Source organism: Arachis hypogaea, chromosome 5 (genome assembly GCF_003086295.3).
Source record: "Arachis hypogaea cultivar Tifrunner chromosome 5, arahy.Tifrunner.gnm2.J5K5, whole genome shotgun sequence".
Lineage (NCBI taxonomy): Eukaryota > Viridiplantae > Streptophyta > Magnoliopsida > Fabales > Fabaceae > Arachis > Arachis hypogaea.
In genome coordinates, this window is record NC_092040.1 from 3,743,015 (window position 1) to 3,768,237 (window position 25,223).

Consider the following 25,223-nt stretch of genomic DNA (forward strand, 5'->3'; position numbering starts at 1 on the left):
AAATATAACCTAAAAATGATTAAAAAAACAAAAGTAACTATTTAAAACATAAAAATAAAAAATAATTATATAAATTTAGAAAATAAATTTCAATTAAATATTTTTATTTTTTATAGTCTAATTTATGTATAATTTTATTTTTTATAATTATTAAATTTTAAATTATTTTTTTATTTTAAATTGTCATTTATCATCAACTGTTATAAAATTTAAATTAATTTTGATATGTTGCTAAATAAAATTTTAAACTTCTTAATTAATTAAATTTAATTCATATTTTTTTTAATTGAATTACAAAATAATTTTTAAGTATAATTATTATCTATATTAAAATAGTATATTTTTTGTATTTATTTTTTATTGAATAATAATATTATTAAATCATATATAAATTACCAAATTACATAAATGTATTATACAATATTATTACAAATTAAATTCTAAATTTAATATTAATTACATATGATTTAATATATTTTTAAATAATATATATAACATTTTAAATTTATAATATATAATATAATTAATTTAGCTCTTCGCGTTTAATCTAGTTAAGGTAATTACCTCCTCCGAAGGTAATTAAGCTCATTATCAGTTGTTTAACAGAGAATAGTAGAATACTACTTATAATGAAAATTTAACTCTGTATTTCGTATATGAAATAATTTGTCCTGCTTAATATATTCCTTCCACATATTCATTGACAATTGTCAATTAACTTCCAACCCCACAGTTTTAAAAAAAAAAATCGATAAATATGTTTTACTCATACTTTCCCTTATCTAAACACCGAAAATTTTCTATACTTCAAAATTCAACTTGAACTTTGGTAAACGGTTCATACTTCATAAACTCTTTACACACATCCATCACTAGAAGTGTTGAACAGCGTAGAGAGTTGTGTGTTTTGTGGAAAATACAAGTAGAATTATTGGATGAAAAGTTGAAAACCATTTACCGAAGTTCATTTAATTCAATGATTAAAAATAAGAATTTGAATGTTAAAGAAAAAATTACATTAAAACCAAACTAATGAAAGAAAATATTAGCACAAAACTTAATTCTATTTCAAGATTATCTTATTAGTTATTACCACCTCTAAGCTGAGGTGGTTAAGCGCATTATTAGTTTAAAAGAGAATAAGACTCATTTCTAAAATACTACTTATAATGAAAATCACTATGTAATTCATAAATGAAGTAATTTGTCCTGCTTAATATATATGCCTTAGCTTCCACGTATTCCATTATTAACAATTGAATTCCAAACCCCACAATTTTGAAAATTTTAAAATATATAAGACTATACATAAATAAATCAATCAATTTTTTGCTTAGAAAAAATAGCCTAAATAATACATTCCCACTCATGTACAATAACTATCACCGCCACTCAATGCTTCCTCTGTCACAAACATTCACGTCAAATACTAATATACTCTGTATATACACACACATATTCATGTAATATATTCCACTCACACAACTATATCAATCATCAAGCTCTTATTATCTTCCAAATTGCATAGATTTATCATTTGCAGAAAAGGCTTGTCTGCAAAGCCCTTTATTGTGTTGATGGTGATGTCAAAGTGATGCCTCACACTAAATTCTCTTAGAATATGTCCTTTACACCAATCTCTTGACCAAAAGTCTCAAATTCGAGAATTCAAAATTGGTAAATTCTTTGTTAGGAAACCTCTGCTTCTTTTCATGGGGCCTCAATCAAGTCAGGTCGAGTTAGTCGAATTCCTGGTAATAAGACTCGTCTGCTGCTGGTTCGATTGAGGCCGAAAAAGGAGCATGTCTTTTGTGAGTTCTTCAACCAGATCATTGGTTATCATACATTCTACATCTCTTTCCAATACATTGATCTCTTCAGATACTAATCCAGACCAAGGGACTGACCCCAAATGTTGAGCAACCAAATCATCAAGAGAATAAGGATATATTTCATCACATTGCGGATACAAAGAAGCACTGATGATTTCCCACACTGATTTCAACAATTCTTTTCCACAAGGTGGTGCCATCATCATGGAAGTGTTGCTTACTTTCCTTCTGAATCTTGATAATGTCAAAGATGGTCCAAGAACAACCGAAAGTGCCTCGTTCAACAAATCAAGCAAGACCCTCTTGTTTATCATATTCTCATTCCGATCCTTTATAGAATCTTCGTAATTCTCGTTGATTGATCTCTCGCCGGATGCTTCCACTTCTTTGAATACCGAGTTACCGATAGGCTTTGCCAATGAGTCTCCTCTTAGTAAAGATTTATCCCATGATCCAAAGTACAGACCAGAGGCAACTAGTAGATCTCTTATGAAAGATTCTGCAGGATCCTCTAGTTGAACTATCTCGGATTCAAGAGGCTCCTGTTTTGTTGTCATGTCATCGGAACCATTGGACTCGAGTTGATTGAGCTGTCTCCTTAGCTCTGTCAAATCAACAACCAAATCATCTATCAGCAAGAATTTGATATCTAAATGGAAAGTTGGATTGAGACCCAAGGGAGTCAAAGAATTGAAAGAAAAAAAAATTATATTATAATCCGAAGTGAATTTAATATGAAAAGTCAATTCCAGATCTTGCAAGCTAGTTCAATATAAAAACAAGGTAGTTTATTGATATAGTATAACCAAGTTTAAGGCAAATTAAAGCCTATGATATCATTAGTTCATTACTCAATGTACTAAAGTTAGAATTATATCATACCACTCAAACCAGAGCTGATATCTCTGAAAACCTGGGGAACAATGTTGTCGTCCCTCGAAGAAACGTCTGGAGTTGATAGTGGACTTAAATATTCAGCTCGCTTCCAAAATTCTTCATGAACACTGCTGCACACTGATGCAGGACTAGGAGGTACCTCAGTGGAGTTCTCCTAAAGAATACCACAGAAAATCCAGTGGTTAGACAACAAATAATGTGAAATATAATTTTCAAAGGCAATGCCGGAGAATGGTAAAAAATTATAACAACTTACATGCCTCTCGCCGTAGGTCAATAGAACTGTCGGTCCACTGGTGACATCTCTCACCATGGAACCATATTCATTGCCATGTGATTCTACCATTGATTGAATCCTTTTTCCGAAAAGCCTCCCTCTTAGACCAAGGCTATATCTAAAGTGGGAGACTTTCTCTTTGATATTGAATCTATCCTTTTTCTGTTTTTTAACATCAACAGAAATAGTTTCAACAGCTTCAAGCTTCCTTCGAATTTGTGCACCAGTTAAAACGTGGCGATCCTCTAGAAGTAGCTTCCCAAACGATGTTCCTGATCCTGATACAGGAGCAGACAAGGACCTTACAAGGTTTCTTGGGGACAAGTCCCTTTGGAACAACACATTGTCATCTGGATCATGTCTGAAAGATCCTGTTTGTATTTCATTTTCCCCTTTTGAAACTTTCCAATGGCTTGTGGCATTTGAACACTTATCTTCTGTTTGCTTTTGCCTAACTCTGTGATTGACTAAAGCATGTGGCGCCAAGTTCCTAGAAGTCACCTCAGGAAGGTCAATGCGCATTTCGCTTTTCCCAATATTTCTTAGCCTCTCCGACGAGAACCTCCTTGTGTCTCTGTTGATAAATTCTGGGGAGCTTGGTCCGTTGAACAGCATATCATTCTTATATGACCTTGTTGATTCTGACCGGAATAAATTTGCTTCGACGTCTCTAGTTGCACTTTCTCTGACCTGTTTTGCTATGTGCTGGGCTATTAGTTTAGGATCAGCTGGCTTTTCATTGTAACGTGTCTCAATTCCACTCCCTCGAACCACAGAACCCTTCTTGACAGTTCTCCCTTGTAGTTCACTTTTCAATCGCTCTTTGACCTCCTCAAGAAAATCTGCTATACTGTTTCTGCCTTGTAAAGTGCCAGATGAACCAGTCCAACTGTCTTCATGGTTGCAAATGCTATCAAGGCCAGGCTTCAAGACAACTATCCGAGTCGGAGAAGAAGATCTATCAAATTTGTGATAAGATTTCATTATCAAGGACTCCTCAAAATCTCTACTTAGTGTTCTGCTCCTTGAAGGAAAGGATTTCTTTTGCATAGCTGGGATTAACTCCATCACATCATCACCATATTCGGGACCACCAATGTCGGGTAGCTCTGATTTGAGCAAGTGGCTATCAAGTTCTGCAAGTTTCTCCATGGTTGTTCTGTGTGAACTTGTATCATGTGTCAAATTTTCCTTGTTCAGGTTCTCTTGAGGAAGTAATCGTCTAGGAATACTATCGATTTCGGCAACCTTTGAGCACTCCAGAAACCGTGTTGCTTGATACGCTTCAAACTCTTTCTTAAATTTCTGGAGTTCCTCTTCTTGAGGATGTTCCCGTGGCCTTGGTTTTCCGAAACTTTGGCTCCACCCATCATCATCATCTATGCCTCCATAAAATGAATCTAATTCCATTTCACTAGAAGAATTGAAATTATAATAGCCCCGACTAACCGAATCCCTTCCATTCATTTCCCTCTTTGAAAACTTTGTCCCCATAATTTCACTAGTTCTTTCTAATGGAACAACAGATTTTGTGTCTGGTGGCATCGTATCAATCCCCATCAACCTTGCCACGAGGCTTGGTGCATTTTGCCTGGTGGTTGAGCGTTTGGATAGCTCCTCATTGATAAGCTTTTTCATCGAACCCATATTTGCACAGTGAATGTTCTCTGACCAGTCTTCTTCTACTTGATAGTCATACTGAAAATTCAAATCACAATACATTTTTCAACTCAATTCAAGAGTGAGAAGAGAGAAACATGGTGTTTTTAGACATTTAGCAAAATAATCTTACTGCTATTGGTAATTCTCCTTCCGGACAGTGGTACTGAGACGTTTCTAATTGCAGATCCAGGCTATTCCGGGGAGCTTCCAGGCCTGCATAGAACCCCAAATCATAACAAACAACAACATGCCAAAATCAATCTATAAGAGTAAAGAGATAAAATAAGATTTTCAAGGCATACTCAAGATATCTTCAAATTTGCAACAAAGTAATCAATCTATCCACGTTGACATACGAATGATACGATAAACAAAATTTTAAAAATGACAAATTAGCTGCTAGTAGCATTTCATTTCCGGAGACGAACCATAATAAAATAGTGAACAATTGAGCTTCCTTGTAGTTTATCAGCACTCTAAGAAAGCCTTTCATGGCATGAGTACCATTTTCTGTGAATATATGTATATGTATATAAACACTTACCACCCTGATGCCTTTTATGAGCATGAACTTTCTTGGCCATCCTCCCCTGATTGAACTCAAACAAGTGTAATAAACCTCCCATACGTCTATAGACGGTCTACAAAAGGACTCTCATGTCGTCAGTCTCCATTTCCATGCCTCAATTCATGAAGACTTTAATGATCTTCTCTTTTATTGGGTATGGTATAGAGTAAAAAGCATTACTATGCCTTTATACCCTGCAATGCCACAACTCTATCAGCTAAAAGGCGATCTATAACATAGAAAGTAGCATTGAAACATCTCAAATTGAATAAATGCAGTTGATCATTGAAATCAATCTAAATTGTCTTGTAGTCACAAAATAAATACACTACCAAAAAATATCTCTCTAAGAGAGAGAAAGAGAGGCTTAGAATTCTGTGAAAAAAAAGTATCAACCAACTAACTGATTCACATCAAAGCACATAATCCCCAATGTTAATTTTGGATATTGTGATCTAAAACTGCTTTTTTTTTTTTTTGCATTTAGAATGTTAATATGAAAACCTACCAATAAGGCCTACTAAAATTAGCATAAAAAATCAATCATTGAATATAATTTCGAATGAGAAGAATGAAGCATACAAATCTGTACATGAATTATTTATCGTCCAGTAGTAAATAAGATGAAGATTTTGAAGATTCATATGAACAGGTCAACTTAGCAAAGTCTGAAAACTTTGACTTTCATCATGCTGACCCAAAAACACATAGAACAGTGTCTAAGCACCCCCCCCCCCCCTCCCCACCCACAAAGAACTGAATTTGGTTCATTGATTCAAATTTTCAATGCTTTTTTTCTTGGAAACCAAACACTTGAATGCGAAGAATGAAAGGGAAACAGAGAGAAGAAAAAGCATAGCATACCAGTAAGAAAAAACACAAACAACACAGCGTGTCAAGAACTAAGCCTTCAGCTATGAATCAATCATGCATTGTGAGAAAATGACAAGGTGGGTGTGGTTGAAACGCAGAAAAGCATCGAACTTTGAGGAAAATGGAAATGGGTGGGGCAAAAAAGTTGGAAATTTGAACTGGAGTTGATGTTGTATAATAATAATGACTTAATGAGGAAGAAGAGAATGAATTAATGAAATAATAACAATAATAATAATTAAAATAAGAAAAATAATAATTAAATGATAAGGACGATGACAGAGAAAAAGGGTAGGCTACGAGGTTAGAGTATGGGAATAGGGTACAAGACGTTCATTGCTGGAAAGAACTGAAGAAAAGTGAATCTTCTATTTTCTCTTTTTATTAATTTATTTATTTTTTAAAAACTAATAATGATCATTCTCTTTTAATTTTTTGTTGATTAATTTGTAGTCAGCAGTGTATAATCCTATGTATGGTGTTGAAGTGGCTCACATTCACAAACCTCAATCATAATAGTTCTCAACTCTAGCCTTTTATTTTAGGTTTCTCTTTTTTCTTTTTAATTCCTTTTTAGTAAATTATTGTAAGTTAGACATATACTAATTTTCTCAAATAATTAAGTTATATTGCATTTAGTATTTTTTTTTTAACTGTGATATGGACATTCTTTATAAAATATATAAAATATGACTCTAAAAGAGTTGAGGTAGACAAAAAAAAAATTAAGATATTTGTTTATAGAACTTAATTTTTAAAAATTATAATTTTTTGTCAATATTTAGTCAATAATTATTTGTATTCATATTTATAGAAATTTTGTACAAAAAATATATAATTTATACATATGAATTAATATAATTTGTATCTATATTTTTTAAAATTTACATATATAAATTAATAAAATTTATTTATTAAAGATAATTTAATATTTTAATTAGTTAAATAATAACTAAAAATATTAAAAATTACTGACTCTAAAAATTGCTGTTTTAATTTACTCAAATTTTCTTTCTTTACTTAATTGGTAGTTTTTAGAGAATGAAGTATATGTCACTTAATAAATAAAGAAGGTGAATCATGGTGTGTATATATAATAACAAGGTTATTCAATTACCTTTTGGCTTTGGTTACCTACAATTTGAAAATTGAAACAAAAGGAGTAGGAAAAAATAAAAATCCTTAAACTTTCTCTATTAATTTAGTGTGACAAGTCGTTTTCATGTCGGAAAATAAAGTTTTACTATTTCTTCCTTAAGCTGAAAATAATATGTTAATAATAATGCACTAAAAATAAAACTAATATTATGGTAATACAAACTTTGAAAGGGTTGATAATATAACATCCCCATTTGATTGCTACAGCAGTACTTCTGTCTTTTTTTAAAGTAAATCATTAAAAAAATAAAAATAAAACTGGCACATAATAAAAATCCTAAAAAACTAAAGCTCCTATAGAGTTTGATGGAGTACAAAATTATGCCAACAATTTGAACATTTTTCTCTAAATATATAGTAGAAAAAACAAAAAAAAATTAAACCGGAGAATGGAACAAAATTTTACACCTCAAAAGAAAGAAAATATAGTGAAGGGTTGAATAAAAAAATAGAGTAAAATAACTGCTAGATTCGAAAATGTGTCCAACTAATTAGTTTTTAAAGAAAAAAATTTATTAATTTGGTCTTCTACAATAAAATTTAACAATAATACTTATATACATCGTTAATTACTGTAATATTTTATTTATAAAAGATCGTCGCGTAGATAAATTTTTTTGGAATGAAACTTTATAATAATAATGTTTCACTGTTTAAAACTACATTATTTCTATATTCATGTAATAACAATAAAACATCACTATTTTAAATAATAAAATACATAAATAATTTTATTTTGTTTTAGACTATTTATTGACGAAAAAACATACATATTTATTATTTATTAAGGTGGAGAATCTAATCAATATTTAAAAAAAATTAGTCTGAAATTAAAAGTTTTTATAATTTAATTGTCACTTTATTAAAAAATAAAAAGATTAATGAGTTAAGTGATGCATGTAGAAGGAAAATCTTGCTTTCTTGTGCTTGACTAAATCTAAAAAAAAAATATGATTATTGGTGTGATTAGTTAGTGCAAGCAACTAACAGCTCATAAGAGAGAGAAATCACATTCCATTTGGATTCATTTTGTTGTCTTTTTCCATCTTCTATTCCTTCTTCCTTTCACACGCGCCATCCCTCTCATCCATCTTCATTCTTCACGCTCTCAATTTTAAATACAAGACAACATAAATAAATGCCACTTGTACTTTTCTGCTATCTTTAGTTACTAATAACAAAATATTTTTATTTTCATCGTTAAAATATAATATATAGGTTTTTGAATTCAAATATGTTCTTAAAATATTTCTTTTAGAAATGACCCTACTTTAAATAACTCGTTACAAAAATAACATGTCTATGTTGTAATTGTTACATGAGAGTGAGAGAGATGAACGAATAATTTGATTGGAACTGAATATGAAAAGACTTAAAATGCAATCACAGATAATGTGATAGTTGCTTGTATACATGGAATCTGCTGACTAATTAATTTTCTAACTGATGTTTATTTACAAATATTTAACAAATTTAATCCATAACACTAACAATATAGTTAGCAATTAATTAATAATATTTAAAATTATTTACTAAAAATATATGTTAGACTATTAGATTAAAGATATTAATTTATATTAGCTAAAATTAATAATCAATATAAATTAAAATTGCTAATTTTTAAGTTTTTGTTCTATATCAGTAATGTTCAACATTCTGAAAAATATTATATTTTCACATATTATCGTATTGGTTTAATTTTAGAATCCAAATGTCTTTTGTAATACTTGCAACATCATAATAAAAGTATATGGAAAAGAAAAAGAAGAAGGAAGGAGATTAATTACCATTTCAACTCCCAAAATTTATTTGATGTATAAAGCCAATATATTTACTTTAATTTTGAGAACAATTAATGTGAAATAAGACCAAAAATGTGTACATAAAATAATATATATAAAAAAATATTTTTTAAATACAATTTTTTTAACAAAAACATAAAACTTATATATAATAAAAGTATAAAGGAGATGAAAATTAACGCAGAATCCTAATTTATAGGTTTTCTGGATCACTTGATTAAGAATTTAGTTAAAAAAGATTTATTATCTAACACTATTATTGAATAATAATAATGGAAAAAATGAAATAAATACCAGTTAAGTGAGTCAAACCGATTACCCTACCCAGCTATTGAAATTAATTTACACATGTGGAGTTGGTAGAACATTATATTCATATTCTATAATGTCCTAAAAATCATATTAAAATTATGATAAATAATCATGTTACTTGTGTGACAAGTCCCAGATAAACTAATAATTTAATTAAGTAGGGTTGTGTTCTAATTTTCCTTTAATTTCTTGTTTCATGACATACATGAATCATGATTGTGTCAATAATGCTATCATTTTCAGTATCTTAATTATTTGGATAATAATTAATACAAGTTATAATTATGTTTTAGTCTTTGCATATTACTATTCGGATTTTGAGTCTCAAAAGATGAGACCACTTTGGCAAACATGTCTTCATCACACTAATAAATCTTGATGAAAAAAAATGATTATGAATATAAAACAATATATTAATTGCTATGAAATGATAAGAGACATGAATATGAGAAACTAATATTTTTAGAAACCTAAGTATAAAAAACATACACAAATACAGAGACCAAAAAAATCAAAAGAAGATCGATTTTCTAATAAAATTGTAAGTTTTTATAGTACTAAGACTTTAATTTTACAATTTACATAATTTTTTTTAGTAAAATATTCCTATGAAAAATATAAATCTCAAAAACAATTCAACTTGTTGTATCAAATAAATAGCTGTATAGCTTATGCTTAATTGTGAAGAGGTTATATTATGAGCCGACAGAAACCTCAATAATTCAATCGGACATCATAGATTAGTTATTGTTGAAGTTTATGAAGAAAAATTAACACTTTATGTCGCTTTTAACGTGCTATGATTATTATTATGAGAAAATTTATTTTCCCATAACAAAAAGTCTAATGCTACAAAGTTGGCTACAACTCTCTTGTACTAGCAAGAGGGCCAATGTCACAAAGGCTTTTGTCTTACAAGTAATCTTAATTATTATCATATAAATATCACTATATCAGGATAATTTACGCTAATAAAATAAATGTAGTTTATAATGATACAGATGTTATAAATTAGATACATATTATATCTTGATTCGATTTACTCTATTTATATATAAATTAAATCAAATTAATTTAATTTATTATAGACATATTATATCAATAATAAATCAAATAAATTTGATTTGATTTACATGTAAATAGTATAAATCGAATCAGTTATATAAAAATATTTAAAACAAAACATGCAAATCAATTCTAATTTAGGATATCTATATAATTTTATTAAATTTATTTATTTTATTAGCATAAATTATCTTAATTATTATATTATATTCATCCTTTAGTCAAGATGCTGAAAATGACTACTTATCATCATCAATGGGATTCGAAAGCATGCCTCAATTTAATTTATAATTTTTAATATTCTTACTTCAATAACGTCCGGCTCAAGAATAATAATGAATTTATTAAGCTTATATGTTATATCACACTGGGAAAAAACAATGGAATTAATTAATATTATAACACACTTGCACGTTTAAGCTCAAATAAAGATCATAAAAAATAAATCTGTGTGGGTGAAGTTTGGCATCAAATATTTGTGTGCGTTACACTTCATAGGATTTGGACAGTTAGGAAGAGTGAGGAGGGAGATTAATTAAGGAAAGGAAATTTTTTTCATAGTTTCACACTAACAAGTAACCAACACACCCCCCCCCCCCCCCCCCAAAAAAAAAGAAATAAGAAAAGGAATAGTACTTTATTTATTTTGTTTTGTCATATATGATTTAAAATGGAAAACTACTTTGATTGTAAAAGCTATTAACTTCTCCAAAAGGAAATTTTAGTAAGAGGGAGAGGGAACTAAAGAAATTTACTTCCAGTCCTAGTATTTTTGTGTCCACAAATAAATAAATACTAAAAGAACCTTTTTTTCATTTTTATCTCTTTTTTTTAGAGAAAAAATTTCGTCACATATATGATTAAGAAAATGAAAACTAGTTTGACTGCAAAAAGCATAGCACTTTTCCAAGAGCTCCATGGGCCACAAGTGGCCCAATATGGGGTTTAATTCAATTACATATCTGACCAAAAAATAAAAAATATCACCATGCAAACATTTATAATTGGCATTATTTGTAAGAAACAAATATATTTATATATATCAAATTTATTTTTTTTCCAATGCAAATTATTTTATTAGATGATCTCCAAATATTTTATAGTGTTTTGAAAAAGCTTGAAAGTTGAAACATATTATAGTCTTAGTAAGAAAATTGGTACAAATCTTATCAAACTTTTTTATTAAAAAAAAGGAAAAGAAAAGAAAAGTTGCATATGCTAAAAGGAGGAACATGGTTCCTAAGAGATGTGATTCCCAATGCAAAAGGCAAACCAAGAAAAGCAAAGCAATATCTTACAACTCATGAGGGATAATTATGCCGATATGTTTTAGGTTGTAAAGCCTCTCTTTTTATCCTAATTACATCATGCAAAGACCCTATAGAACTCATGTGCATGATGAGAGTTTAGAACTCCCACAATAAATAAAAGGATGAAAAATCTGTTCCTAGAATGAAAAGGAGATGGCATTGGCAATGGTCACTAGTGAGAGTGATGAGTCCATAACCATGAATCATTATTCATTAAACTCTTCATTGGGGACCATTGGTTTTTATTCCTTTAGCCACACACTCACGTGGCTACATAACAGTTTTGGCCACCTGTTTCCTCTTAATAGGGACACACCCTTTATCTTATGTTCTTTGTGGGGACATAATAGGAATTAGATATTCTTGTTAGGGCTCTTCCCTGGTCCATTTGTAGGTCCAGCAATATTCTCAATTGTGAGGAAAACATGAAACTTTGTAATTTTGTCGTTGGCCCAATTCAAACCATCATTGGGCCTAAAGCCCATATGTAGGTGTAGGTAATGGGTTTGGTTATAACTCTTTTTGTTCTTATTGGGCTTTTGGTTTTCTTTTCTTTAGAGTTCTCAGTTGCTTATTCTTCTACAACTATGATAAATATTAGAATTTTTGTTAAAAAAAATCTCATTTGTTATTACAAAGAGAAAAACTTTTTATTACCTTATATGTTAATTTATTTTTCAGTTTTCATTTAATTAATGATTACGATGCTATATCAAGGCCATTTGGTTTGGTAGGAATGTGGAGCTTTCCAATACATTGATTTACTCTCAACTATTTACCATTTGAAGAAAAATAAAATAAATGTAAGCATTATAAAGAAATAAGTCTTAATAATTGAGAAGTATAGAAAAAAAAAAGAGTAGTATTTTGTGAGAGTTTTTTAATGCACGTTACCATTGTTCGATTTTGCTAGAATAAGAATTATTATGTAAGGAGACATTGCTTTTGTATGTATGTATTTTTTTTGTTTATGGTATTTTTCAATTAGACACGTTAAGACTCGTAGCGAATTTGAAATTCTATTTAAAGGTAATAAATTATTACATACGTAAAATAGGATTTAAACTCTGATACTTATTTAAGCGAACGAGTAATCCAAGTTGATTTTTGTATATATAAATGGAATCTCTACAATAAGTGTATCATTATATCATAACTTTGATATAATGGTGAGGTAACGGTTAATACCATGATTGATTACCATGTATGACTTTTGAGTTTTTGAGATTGTTATTTTATTCTTTAAATTAATAATTTTATAAAAAATAAAAGCTAATTTTGATTAATGATAAGACTTAGATGCTAATAGTAATGAGAAGGGGAAAAGAAAAATAACCAAGTGAATGGAAATGTAAGAAAATGAAGCAAACTCCTTTAGTTAGTGCCAAATATCCCCTTACGAAATTCCCAATCATTCTTCATGTTAAGTCAACTTTGTGTCTTCTATCAGAAAAACATGCATCCTAGATTTTGGTCCAATTTTTTTTTGTTTATTTGCAGTATCTGACTTTTTGAATTATGAGAAGGTTAAGATGGGAACTAATTCAAATATTAATTTTCATTTTTTGGTTCTATCCCAACTAAAAAACATATTTAAAAAAAAAATCGTTCGTAATAATTATAATTGTTATCTAAATTCTTTTTTTTATTAATAATAAATATAGGTTTATTTATTGTATTTCTTTTAATAAAAGTACATATGGAGTATATAATATACAAAATGTAATAACTCAAAAAAAATCATCATAATTATAAGATTCGAATCGAATTAATTAATTCAACTAAAAATTAATGAATTAAATTTTAAATCGATCTTGTCTAAGACAAAGGTTATTTTCTGAACACATTATAATCAGGTTCCACGTATATACACAATGAAATCCAAATCGTTAGTTATTATATTATATTATAATACTAGTTGTCTTATAAAAACCGTTTAGAATGAAACTCTTGTTTTGTTTTCTTGTGTGTCTATTCCTCCAGTCCAAGCAACGCTTCTCAGAAGAAGAGAGGGAAAAAAATGCAATAAACAAAGAAAACTGCTCCATTCTTTTTCTAAACAACTCTTCTTTTGTTTTCGGTCATTACAAAGAACATTTCTCATTCTTATCACTACTTTTTTTTTCTCTCTTTTCCTTGTTTCAGTTTCTAGTTTCATAATAGTCTCAGATCCTTCAACAATAATACAATGTTTGTGAAGAAGTTTGTAGAGAAAGCATCCACAAAGAAGGTAACATATGTATAGTTTTCTTACCTTAATTTTTATTTTTATTTTTATTTCATTAAATCATGTTTTGCTTGTTTCATTGATAATTTCATCAGTTATTCTCATCAAGAACCTTATCAGTTTAGTTTCATTGACTTTAGAATTGATTAGATTTTGTAGAGCCTAAAAGTTTAGTTTGTATGTGATAGAGGAATAAAATTGAAAACGAATTATTGTTCAAATTTCTATATGTGCTATTATTTTTAATAGATATATGGTCGTTATAGTTAAATTCCTTATTATAGTAATTTCATCAATTTGACGCGTATGGTTATTATGTATTAAATATAATTCTAAATGATATTCCATTTATGGTTTATGGCTTTATGCCAAGAAGCAAATTCATTTATAATATAACAGTATATGTTCATCTAATATTATTATTAATAAAATATATATATATATATATATATATATATATATATATATATATATATATATATATATATATATATATATATATATATATATATATATATATAGTGCTATAATTACGCACTCAAGCTAGATGAAATAAATTAAATGACATTTCAAATAAAATTAGAATTTAGTTAACAGGTTTTTTAGTCTTATTGACATATATATTAAGACCAACAAATCGAATTTTTTTTTATAAAAAGCATATATAATTTAAGTTTTTAATATTTATATTTTTATTAATGTAAATTTTTTTAAAATTCCTACTAATAATGTTAATATATACTTTCAAAACAAATATTAACTAACCCTGTATTTATTATTATTATTATTATTATTATTATTTGTGATGTTTTCTGAAATATAATTTGGTTAGAACTTATTTAGTTATTTTTTTTATGATAGAGACTAAGATGGAGCTGCTAGATATATGTTAAACAGAAACAATAACTTTAATATGCAAGCGTATTAATTATATATTAAAAGTAATCATAAAAATTAGTTATTAATGTATAATATATACTGAAATATAAAATACACATTAAAAATAAGTTAAATTACGTATATATTTTATACCAATATATATAATAACTAATTTTAGTATACACATAATATTTTAATTAAAATAATATTACATATTTAAGTTTTTTTATGAATTATCTTTAACTAAATTAAATAATAAGATTTAAAATAATATTAGTCATAACTTATTTTTATTATGTTAGATTAATTTGATTAGACTTGATTAACAAAATTATTTAATGTTTATCAAAGTTCTTTTTATTCCTGGTCAAAATTCTTATTAAAGTCCAAATAATTGAATTGATGACTTTTAATTTGTCATAATGAAATATATATTGTGTTAATTGTATATCTGATCTTAAGTAAAAGAGGAGAGAAATATTTGGTCAAATCCAATCATTAAAGATGAAAAAATCAAACAAATAAATACATTTTAGTTTTAAGATAAACCTATCTACAATTTAGGCTCTTTTATTTTTTAATTTTGGTGTGATATTATTACTTACAAGAATCCAAAGCCCCCAACAAAAGAAGAATTAGAAAAGGGGTCTCATAAAATTCACAATCTTCCCTTTGGATTTTTATTTTGCATGTACATGTAACGCTCAAACTCGGCATAAATAGCATATAAATCGATACGAAGACGAACACTTATTGTAAATTATATTGTTAAGAGTACATTTAATACGTGTGTTTTAAAAGCATTTTAGTTACGAATATTTTTAAAATATGAAGTGAACTAAAAATTAGATTTGTAAATTTTGCATGGCAGGGTAGCGGAAATTCATTAGATGGCTTAAAAGCTAAAGACGTGGATCTACGGCTGGTATTTCATCAAGGGCTACCATCCTGTGGTGCCAAATTTGCCTATGATCACATTCACAAGACACTTGCTATTTCTACCAGGCATATTCTTCTTCTAAAAATATATAAATCTACCAAAATCAGCCATCAAATTAATTATTACGTATTTATTTATAAATATATTCGTATATTTTAATATATATTTTAACATAGTTTGATTATTCTGTTAATTCCTATCATTTTATCAAATTACACTTAATTTAAAAATTTCATAAAATAATTAAATCTTTTAATATTTTATATAAATAGCTGATTTAGTAGTTAATTTTTAGTATATACATAATTTTTAGTAGTTAATATGTTATTCTTTACACCTTTGACATTTATACAAGCTCTTATCAAATGTTGCAACATTATATATACTTAATTACTTAATTAAACTGGTTTCTGTTCTTGATTTTGTGTACTCAAGGGATGGACGAATTAAACTGTTTGGAAAAGATAATGCACAAGTGCTACTTGAGTCCACTGATGCAGTGCCTAGCAAATTCTTACAGGTTAATTATATTATATTTTCTTAATTCATAGTTTTTTATTGGTTTTCTTGATTTCAAGAGAAAGTGTTGTTTTTTCAAGGATTATCAGGTGTTTTCCTCTGTTATTAACAATACTATTTTGCTTTTAATTAATACTGATGCAGTTCATCCATAACCATGGCATCCTCATAAATGTCACTGTCAATAACTATATTGAGGCAAGTATACTTATAGACCTGTTCAAATTTATTAGGAACTGATATTACACATAACACTTTTTTTGTTTACTAAAATAAATGAAAAGTTTAATCAGAGTCACAGACAGAAATCACAGTTTCATAGTCTTTCTTTCATATGAACATAAAACAAACATGTTTCACTATTTTTTGTAGATTGTTGATTCATAGACAATACCATTTTTCTTCTTTTTCATATGATCTTGAAGATGCAATACCACTTTCTTGAGTAGAAAGGATTTAGAGTTTATGTTAAGCAGTTATAAAATATTTTGTACAATTATTTAATTAAGTACTTTCTTTTTATTTCATTCAATCAATGTGAAAACTAGTCATTTCTTATGATATGAGAATAAGTAATTAGATACATGTATAAAATCTTTTTTACACCGATATTTTGTACAATCATCTACATCATTTCTTTTAATTTCTATAAAATAGTAATTATTTGTATTAACATAAGAACAAGTAATTAGACACATCAAAATTATTCCAAATCATGTTTAAGCAGAGTTAATTCAGAAAAATTGATTGCCCTAAAGATATTTCACATTTAGGTATGGGACATAGAAAAGAAGCTGATGTCTGATGTTTACATTGTTAAAGAAGAAATCACTTGCTTTTCAGTCATTCAGCATAGCCTTTACATGTAAGTAATGTGTTCATTTCCAAAATAATAAGGTAGAAGATCACAAAATTTTCTCTAAGAGAAGAAGAATCTGCATTGGTGGCAGGTATATAGGAGTCTCTAATGGTAATATATCAGTATTGAAGCTTGATCAAGAACCATGGCATATGGTTAAAATGAAATACACCATACCCCTCTCTGTCTCTTATGGTAAGATCATACATAAATTTGGTCTTCAGTTTCCTTTTTCCCACATTCACAAGTTCCTTAACAATATAATTTTCAATTTTTAGGGAATTCAGCTGAAATGGCTGAAGATATTGTTGTGACACACATACTGCCTCAACTCTTAGCTGAAAGCAAGAGGTAATCTCCATAAGTTGTTCTGTTCTTTGTTTTATCTTTGTTAAGTTTTTTTGTGTGAAAAAGGTTTAATGTTCTGTTATCTTATGTGTTCAATGCAGAGTTCTTATAATCTTTAGAAATGGACAGATGGTATTGTGGGGCATTCGAGAAAGCCGGTCCGTTTTCAGAACCGGTGGAAACATGTCGCAGCAATTGTACAGCGAAACAAAGAAGGTGTCTTCTGCTTGTTGGGTGTGTCCTTATGGAACCAAGGTGGTTGTAGGCTACAACAATGGAGAGATCTACATTTGGGGAATTCCTTCTCTTAACAAAGGAAATGTTCCAACAATTGATTATAGCAGCATTCAAAACACTCCTATTTTCAAGCTTAACTTGGGATACAAGTCAGACAAAACATCTATAGGATCTCTCAAATGGACTTATGCCGAAGGAAAGGCTCGATTATATGTCATGGGAGCTTCCGAATATGCATCTTCAAATTCTGTGCAGGTATTTGAGCAATGAAAGTTCTTGTGCTGATAAATTAGGCCTATGTTCTCGTTACCTATTAGAGATGAAATGGATCTACTTGATTCCATGAACTTGTGTGAATAATTGTTGTGTGAAGCAGGTGGTGTTGTTGAATGAACAAATCGAATCTAGAACAACTAAGTTGGGACTTCATTTGTCTGAAAGTTGTATTGACATGGAGATCATATCAACCTCAATTGACCAAAGCAAGCATAAACAAAGTTCTTTCCTTTTGCTTGGAAAATCAGGCCATGTATATGTGTATGATGATAGTTTGATTGAAAGATATCTACTGCAAAACCAATCTAAGTCCAGTTCCACATTGCCAAAGGAAATGGTTGTAAAGTTACCAATGGCAGATGCAAGCATCACGACAGCAAAATTCATCTGCAACAATACTAGTATGTTAAATTCTGGAGACGAGGTACCGGAGAATTTCAATGAATCTTTTCATACAATCTGATTCTTCTGTATACATGTAACTGATTTGTGATGTTCTTTGCTTTTTGATATAGTATTATAGTCAGAAGATAAAAAACTATCCACCCCTTATTCCCATAGAAGCAAGCTACAAAGATGGGATAAACCTTAGTTCTGCCAACTTCAATGGATTTTCAAGTGTAAAAAATTTGTATATAACTGGACACAGCAATGGAGCCATAACTTTTTGGGATGCATCATGTCCCTACTTCACCCCAATTTTGCAATTAAAGCAACAGGTAATGATATTTTTATCAGATACACACTTTATGCAAGAAAGTCTTTTACTTGAGTAGCAAGGAACTATAATTTGTCCCTGAATTCTAAGTATATTCATCTTAATGCAGAGTGAAAATGATTTTTCTTTGAGTGGTATACCATTGACGGCATTATATTTCAATATCAACTCTCCTCTCCTTGTTTCTGGTGACCAGAGTGGAATGGTGAGTTTCATTTGATCCTTGTATTTTTTTCGTTCCTTTTAAAAAATTCTGGCGTGCACGTTTAATTTATGGTTTGTCTGATACAAACACAATTAACAGGTTCGCATATTTAGACTCAAACCAGAACCATATGCCTCCAGCTTCATGTCTCTCACTGGTAATAAAAATGCTAGCAAATATATTTCTTAGCTTATAACTTGTTGCTTTGTTATTTAACAAATGGCATTCCACTTCTGCAGGAGGCTCAAAGAAAGGGACTGATCATGTGATCCAAAGCATGAAACTTGTAAAGACTACTGGTGCTGTACTTTGTATGAACATGGATCACTATTCAAAGCATCTTGCCGTTGGTTCTGATCAAGGAAATGTGAGAAAATTTACTAGAATTTTCTTTAGTTTTTGTTCTTTCCATGTGGAAATTTAGTTTTTTACCACACTATTCCAAGTATTCAAAGAGACAAATCTTTATGTGCAATGCAAAAAGTATCAATTATTCAAGATACATTTATAGTTAATATATTACCTTGACATTGCTGATGCTAATAATTCACCAATTTGTTGCAGGTTTCAATCATTGTCATAGATGGCCCTTGTGTATTATATCAGAAAAATATAGCAAGTGAAATTTCTACTGGTATAATCTCTCTGCAGTTTGTGACCTGCAGTTTGCATGGTTTTGAGAAAAATGTATTAGCAGTCGGAACAAGAGACTCGTCTGTTCTGGCATTAGATAGCGAAACTGGAAACACGCTCAGTGCCGAAACAGTTCATCCTAAGAAGCCCTCCAGAGCTTTATTCATGCAGGTGTTAGGTAAGAATTTGTCAATAGCAGTGAATAATCATACTGTTTTCAATATAAACTAGCATTGAATGGCCTGATTCAATAGAGTAAGAGCATTTCTGTTATATTATTTGAACCAAACACAGGATCAATTACAGAAGATGGCCTGGACTTGAGAGAAGGGAATCATGTTGGGGATGCAACAACAAAGCAGTTGTATATTTTGCTGTGTTCTGAGAAGGCTGCATATGTCTATTCTTTCGTCCATGCTACGCAGGTTATCGCACTCGCTAGATGCGAATACTCGAATATTGGCTTATGCCTGCAAGGCTGAAATTACTTTTGCATTGCAGGGAGTTAAAAGGGTGCTTTACAAGAAGAAGTTTCATTCCTCCTCCTGTTGTTGGGCTTCCACATTTTACAGCTCCTCTAATATTGGCCTTGTGCTCCTTTTCACCAGTGGCAAAGTAGAATTAAGGTTATGCTTTTTGTTTCCTTAATTCTTCTCATACTTTGTAGAATATAATTTGATGGGGTATTTAACATTCAAGGCTTACCAACATTTATATCCTTCTCAATAGTCTTCTACTATGTCAACATCAGGTCTTTGCCTGAGTTATCTCTGATAGAGGATGCTTCAATAAGAGGTTTCACTTATTCATCTCCAAAACTGAAGTCGCTTTCCGACTCCCAGATATGTTGTTCATCCAGAGGAGATATTGTTGTGGTACGACTCGATTTTTCTCTAGTATAACAGGTTTCTATAAATGTTTACGAACCTCACTAACTCAACTTCTGTTTGCAGGTGAATGGTGACCAGGAAATTTTTGTTGTCTCATTGTTAGTCCACAGGAATATTTTCCGGTATATATATATATAGCTAGATGACAAAATTAGGAATATCTGCAACCTTTTCTATAGTATTTTATTTAAGATCATGCAGGTGAAGATGAAAAATGATCATGAAACTTATAGATCAGTGGTCGCATTTTTACATTTTGTTTGACTTCATTTTAGACTGTTGGACTCTGTTACCTGCATTGAAAGGAATGAAAGGATGCCATCACAAGAAGAGCTCGCTCCTAGTCCTGTTTCCCAAAAGGAAAAGAAGAAGGTATATAATTAGTAAGAACATACAACTATTTCTCTATTATTTTTGTGACTGAAGGAATTCAGCCTTGTTTTCCGGCATGGCAGGGTATATTCAGCTTAGTTATGAAAGAATTTACCGGAAATAAAGAAAAGGATGTGCCCTCCATGGAAAAAGAAGATCCAAGAGAAAGTATCCGCGAACTCTCAGCAATATTTTCAAATGCAAATTTTCCAAGTGATGCTGACAATAGTGATAACTGGACTATGCATGAAGATGAGCCTGAATTAACATTAGGTATAACAAAGCCTCAGTTATGCAAAATCGATGTTATATAATACTTGCATGCTCTTGAAGCTCATTTAATGCGAACTTATGGCTATGCTAGTCAGAAAGCACAAATATTATGAAACAAAACATGGCTAAAATAAAATTATAGGCTTATAGCTCAATCTGCATCCCAATTCAGTTATCTAATATGTGACACTCTTTTTCCACTTATGCAGATGACATTGATCTAGATGATCATGTAGAAAAACGAAAAGAACAAAGCATATTAGGAGCTCTTAATAAGAAGAAATTGGCTGGCAAATTGAATGCTTTCAAAGGTTTCATGACAATGAATCCTCCCTGATGCAAAATGATTTTTCGTTATGTATGTTCATCTTTTTTAACATACTGCATTTTTCTTATGAATCAAATCTACAGGAAGATTGAAAGAGAAGAAGGGCAACAATCAGAAAACACCAGATAACAATAAGGAAGAGCCACAAGATGAGAAAGCTGGTGCAGTTGATCAAATTAAGAAGAAATATGGATTTTCTTCCTCTTCTTCGTCATCATCCCGTGTAAGAATTATGTTGCTTAACTTGCATACTATTGTAATCTTGGAAACTTTTGAAGTGGCAAGATTGATCAGTTTTATGAAACTTTAGTACTAAACTTGGTTAAACTTACTTATGATGAATCCAATGGCTCTAGATTTCAAGAAAACAACAGAAAGTGTCAAAGCTCATACTTATTTAGTAATTTAGTATCATGTTTTAGATTTTGGCAACAATTTTGACGAAACTGTTACGATGCAACCGAAATAAACTTGATGCATCATACACCAAGATAACTCATGCATTAATCGTGAATGCGCCGTTGTAGGAAACAGGCACGAGCGTTGTAAGCATTGCTAAATCGGCACAAGGCAGATTGCAGGACAACACCAGGAAACTGCAGGCAAGAAACAAGATCCATTAATATTTTTCTTGACAGAAAAAGTTGAAATTCTACCTCCATAAAAGTGCCAAATTTAGTTTTATGGTTTTACTTACATGCATTGAAACTCGACAGGATATCAACCTACGAGCAACAGAGATGCAAGATACAGCAAAATCATTTTCATCATTGGCAAAACAAGTGCTACGAACTGCTGAACAGGATAGACGAAATATATAAGAACAATAAGCTAATCTATTAGAGTTAGGTTCAAAATTGTTTTATTTTTTCGTCATATATAAGTATTCATATTTTTTCTAGTCACTTTGCTTTAATTTTAAATGACGTTTGAGTTGACACAGTTAAAAGTCAAGACGTAATTGGTAGTTGGTGGATAATAGTTTAGCATATACGTATGTAGTTTATACTTAGTAGCTTAACATTTATGATAATAGTTGATAGATATTTCTATATATACCTCTTTTTGGATGAAATAAAAACAATGCTCCTATTTTCTCTACATTAACAGGCACAATACCTAATAAAATTACCAATAATTCAGATTATTACAGAAAAAAAAGTTAGACAACCGCTAGACAACCGCTAAAGAAGAAAGAAATAGCAAACTGCTCTAACTGATTATCTATTCAAGAATGTTACACATGGCATCATGGCATGAGTTCAGACAGCAAAGAAAAACTCTGCAAGCTTAGTGTTTTATCAACAGATCTTCCAGTTGTGAGCGTATCTGTTCTCTAACAGCATCTCTGTTATTAAGGCTCAATGTATAACAGGCTGCACCTGGATGATTCCTCAACCTGGCAACTGCAGAAATTGACCCAAAAAAAAAGTCATTTACAGATTCATGCATTCAGCACTAAAGCACAAACATTTGAACTTCACACCTATCATAGAAAAGAAAATGTATTCTAACTAAGAAAGAAACAGAGATTTTTGAGAAAAGGGCATGTCTAAGTCGGAAAATTTTACCCGCAGGAATATCTCTGCCAAATTTCGGAATTGGAATGGAAGCCAAAACCGGGATATTTGACTCCAAAACCTTTAGAACTGCTGGGAAAAATGATGAACTGTATAACTCCATCTTACCAACCTCATCAATAATGAAGAGATCACTGTCCTCTCTAACCTATTCATTGAAAGCAAACTCTGAAAAATTAATCTCTCATCAATAGCCCCCAAAAGCAAGGGAAACAGTTCATATTCATCTCTTCTTTTTCCTTTTTCCCCTTTGTTTTTTGGGATATGCTTTGAAGATCAAAATGAAAGTTGGTAAAATGTGCAGCTATCCAACCTCTTATTATAACACTAACTCAATCAAGCACTTGGCTAGTAAAGGAAAGGAAAAAGAAAATGCATAAACAAAATACCAATGGCAAGAAAAACATGGACAAACCATCTTGAGAAAGCAAGCTCACCTGCAACTCAGGCAGTGCAAGTGACTCAAAGGATGCTACATCAACCTTATACTTGCCAACACTAGGCCATCTACAAGATTCAGGGCTGCAAAAAGCCATTCAACAACACCCTTTAATTAACCAAACAAACAAGCAAACTTCGAAGTCCTAACAAAGGAAGCACTGAACAATCTGGCCAATGAATGAACACAAAGTATTTACCAACAATCAGAATTAGCAAAAAAGTTACAAATTCAGTCTTCTAAGCTCGAAGAATGAAAAATGAATACCCTCAAGAACCACCCCAACAGAGGCAAAAAAACAAACACCTAACAGGCAATAAAAAGAATTGTAAAGAGAAACCCATAAAATCATTTAAAAGAATAAGAAAGGTGGGTGGTACGTTGAGATGGTGGTGGAGGCAAGTGGGCATGTGCGACCATCAAGAGTGACAACTTCAAAACCAACCCTTTCACCTGAGCTTCTAACTTCACCTGAAAAAAGAAGAAACAGTTACATGGTTTTCATAACCATGGCATGAATTCATAGAAAAGAAGAATAATTTGGGTAATTTACGAGTGTAGAAGCCCTGAAGCTTGAGGTTTGGATGGGAAGCTTTGAGGGACTCGAAGACTCTGATTATGAGAGTGCTTTTGCCAACACCCTGCAATTGAATGATAAGTCAAATTAGGAATTAGATGATGATGACGATAATGGTGATGGTGATGATGACTCACAGGAGGACCAGTGACGAGGATGCATTTGCCGGGAGCGGCCATTGTTCCAATGGCATCGGAAAAGGTAGAGTGAGAATTTTTCTAATGTAATTATTTACATTTTTTTATTTTTTTTAAATCTAATTTAGAGGATTTATTTATGTTATTTTAAATCTGAATCATTAATATAAAATGTGATAAATAAAAAGTTGAAATTTGTTCAATTGAAAATTAATACAATACTCTTTATTTAATAAAAAAATTATTTAAGAATAAATCATAAATTACAAACAATTCTCTTGCAGTATCATCTCCAATTATACCAATGCTTATAAATAATGAGTAAACAATCTGGTCAAATTGGATGTCTCATTAAACAGCTTAGCCTTAAATAGGCAATTAGATTAATACTGAAATGGTGATAGAACTTGATCAAGAGCGTGAAATACAGAGAAGAAGAGAAAGGTTGAGTTAGTGAATGAATATAGTTAAATTGATTGAACTGAATCTCGTTTACATGCTGCACACTTAATGCTATATATAATACTATATATTGCAAATGCCAAAAGAGACAATATATCTAACTAAGCAGATTTTGTTTTAGCAGAATCTTCACTTGTTTAACCAATTTTCTATGCTTACGTTTATTATGGGAAATGCATGAAGAGTTTGCACTTCAAGTAATGTCGGTTGGTTTGAGACTGACATGCGAATATGTGATAATAATTTTATGAATTTTCTATATCAGAGGCCTCCCTAGCATAACTTAACTTTAATTTCTCCATTTCCAATTTGTTTTCAATTGTCTAATCTCAACTTCTTATAATAATCCGCATTGATATACTTTTAACAAAAGCAGGAAAATACACCAAATCTGCTAGCATGCTCACAAACTTCATACACCAAAACTCATTTGTATATAATATTATATGTTTGTTGCAAAAAAAAATAAAGAAAGAAAGAAAAAAGAGATTATTTACTTGGTTCTGGTCTTTTAGATTGTGTTCAAACAATGGATTGAGAGGAACAGAAAGATGTGGGATGAACAAAA

The 25,223-nt window shown here is 30.2% G+C and overlaps 3 protein-coding genes across 4 annotated transcripts; 1 reads left to right on the plus strand and 2 right to left on the minus strand.

Moving 5' to 3' along the window:
• Positions 1 to 1,276: 1,276 nt before the first annotated feature.
• LOC112800254 (uncharacterized) lies at positions 1,277 to 6,551 on the minus strand. Its single transcript, XM_025842446.3, has 6 exons — positions 6,101 to 6,551; positions 5,213 to 5,430; positions 4,799 to 4,881; positions 2,986 to 4,704; positions 2,715 to 2,883; positions 1,277 to 2,436 (listed from the first exon to the last, which is right to left on the minus strand). The coding sequence occupies exons 2-6, from the start codon at positions 5,292 to 5,294 to the stop codon at positions 1,730 to 1,732; spliced, it is 2,760 nt and encodes a 919-aa protein (XP_025698231.1). The 5' UTR covers positions 5,295 to 5,430; positions 6,101 to 6,551; the 3' UTR covers positions 1,277 to 1,729.
• A 7,162-nt stretch (positions 6,552 to 13,713) lies between these two features.
• On the plus strand, positions 13,714 to 22,563 carry LOC112800255 (uncharacterized). Of its 2 annotated transcripts, none has more exons than XR_003201355.3 (24): positions 13,714 to 13,986; positions 15,734 to 15,867; positions 16,238 to 16,322; positions 16,466 to 16,519; positions 17,095 to 17,186; positions 17,272 to 17,375; positions 17,459 to 17,531; positions 17,630 to 18,020; positions 18,142 to 18,465; positions 18,557 to 18,760; positions 18,869 to 18,964; positions 19,064 to 19,121; positions 19,204 to 19,331; positions 19,529 to 19,775; positions 19,892 to 20,022; positions 20,099 to 20,223; positions 20,349 to 20,472; positions 20,551 to 20,609; positions 20,763 to 20,859; positions 20,943 to 21,132; positions 21,342 to 21,443; positions 21,544 to 21,683; positions 21,995 to 22,062; positions 22,177 to 22,563. XR_003201355.3 is itself a non-coding variant. In XM_025842447.3 (24 exons), exons 1-24 carry the CDS (start codon positions 13,945 to 13,947, stop codon positions 22,279 to 22,281), a joined length of 3,180 nt encoding a protein of 1,059 aa, XP_025698232.1. In that variant the 5' UTR covers positions 13,714 to 13,944; the 3' UTR covers positions 22,282 to 22,563. The 2 variants fall into 2 exon arrangements, 1 of the variants encoding a protein (XP_025698232.1); XM_025842447.3 differs by having other exon boundaries at positions 21,988 to 22,062.
• On the minus strand, positions 22,484 to 24,393 carry LOC112800256 (uncharacterized). Its single transcript, XM_025842448.3, has 6 exons — positions 24,194 to 24,393; positions 24,033 to 24,120; positions 23,860 to 23,950; positions 23,478 to 23,562; positions 23,032 to 23,188; positions 22,484 to 22,866 (listed from the first exon to the last, which is right to left on the minus strand). The coding sequence occupies exons 1-6, from the start codon at positions 24,233 to 24,235 to the stop codon at positions 22,751 to 22,753; spliced, it is 579 nt and encodes a 192-aa protein (XP_025698233.1). The 5' UTR covers positions 24,236 to 24,393; the 3' UTR covers positions 22,484 to 22,750.
• Positions 24,394 to 25,223: the final 830 nt, after the last annotated feature.

Bases quoted from the DNA above. Each gene is read 5' to 3' on its own strand.
- LOC112800254 (XM_025842446.3), bottom strand. From the start codon at position 5,294: ATGGGAGGTTTATTACACTTGTTTGAGTTCAATCAGGGGAGGATGGCC. The intron at 4,705-4,798 runs GTAAGATTATTT...TTGAATTTTCAG, and splicing joins AAGGAGAATTACCAATAGCA to TATGACTATCAAGTAGAAGA. The intron at 2,437-2,714 runs GTATGATATAAT...TTGATTTGACAG, and splicing joins TATCAGCTCTGGTTTGAGTG to AGCTAAGGAGACAGCTCAAT.
- LOC112800255 (XM_025842447.3), top strand. From the start codon at position 13,945: ATGTTTGTGAAGAAGTTTGTAGAGAAAGCATCCACAAAGAAG. The intron at 19,122-19,203 runs GTAATAAAAATG...CCACTTCTGCAG, and splicing joins CAGCTTCATGTCTCTCACTG to GAGGCTCAAAGAAAGGGACT. The intron at 21,444-21,543 runs GTTTCATGACAA...TCAAATCTACAG, and splicing joins CAAATTGAATGCTTTCAAAG to GAAGATTGAAAGAGAAGAAG.
- LOC112800256 (XM_025842448.3), bottom strand. From the start codon at position 24,235: ATGGCCGCTCCCGGCAAATGCATCCTCGTCACTGGTCCTCCT. The intron at 23,189-23,477 runs GTGAGCTTGCTT...TTCAATGAATAG, and splicing joins TTGCACTGCCTGAGTTGCAG to GTTAGAGAGGACAGTGATCT. The intron at 22,867-23,031 runs GTAAAATTTTCC...CAATTTCTGCAG, and splicing joins TGGCAGAGATATTCCTGCGG to TTGCCAGGTTGAGGAATCAT.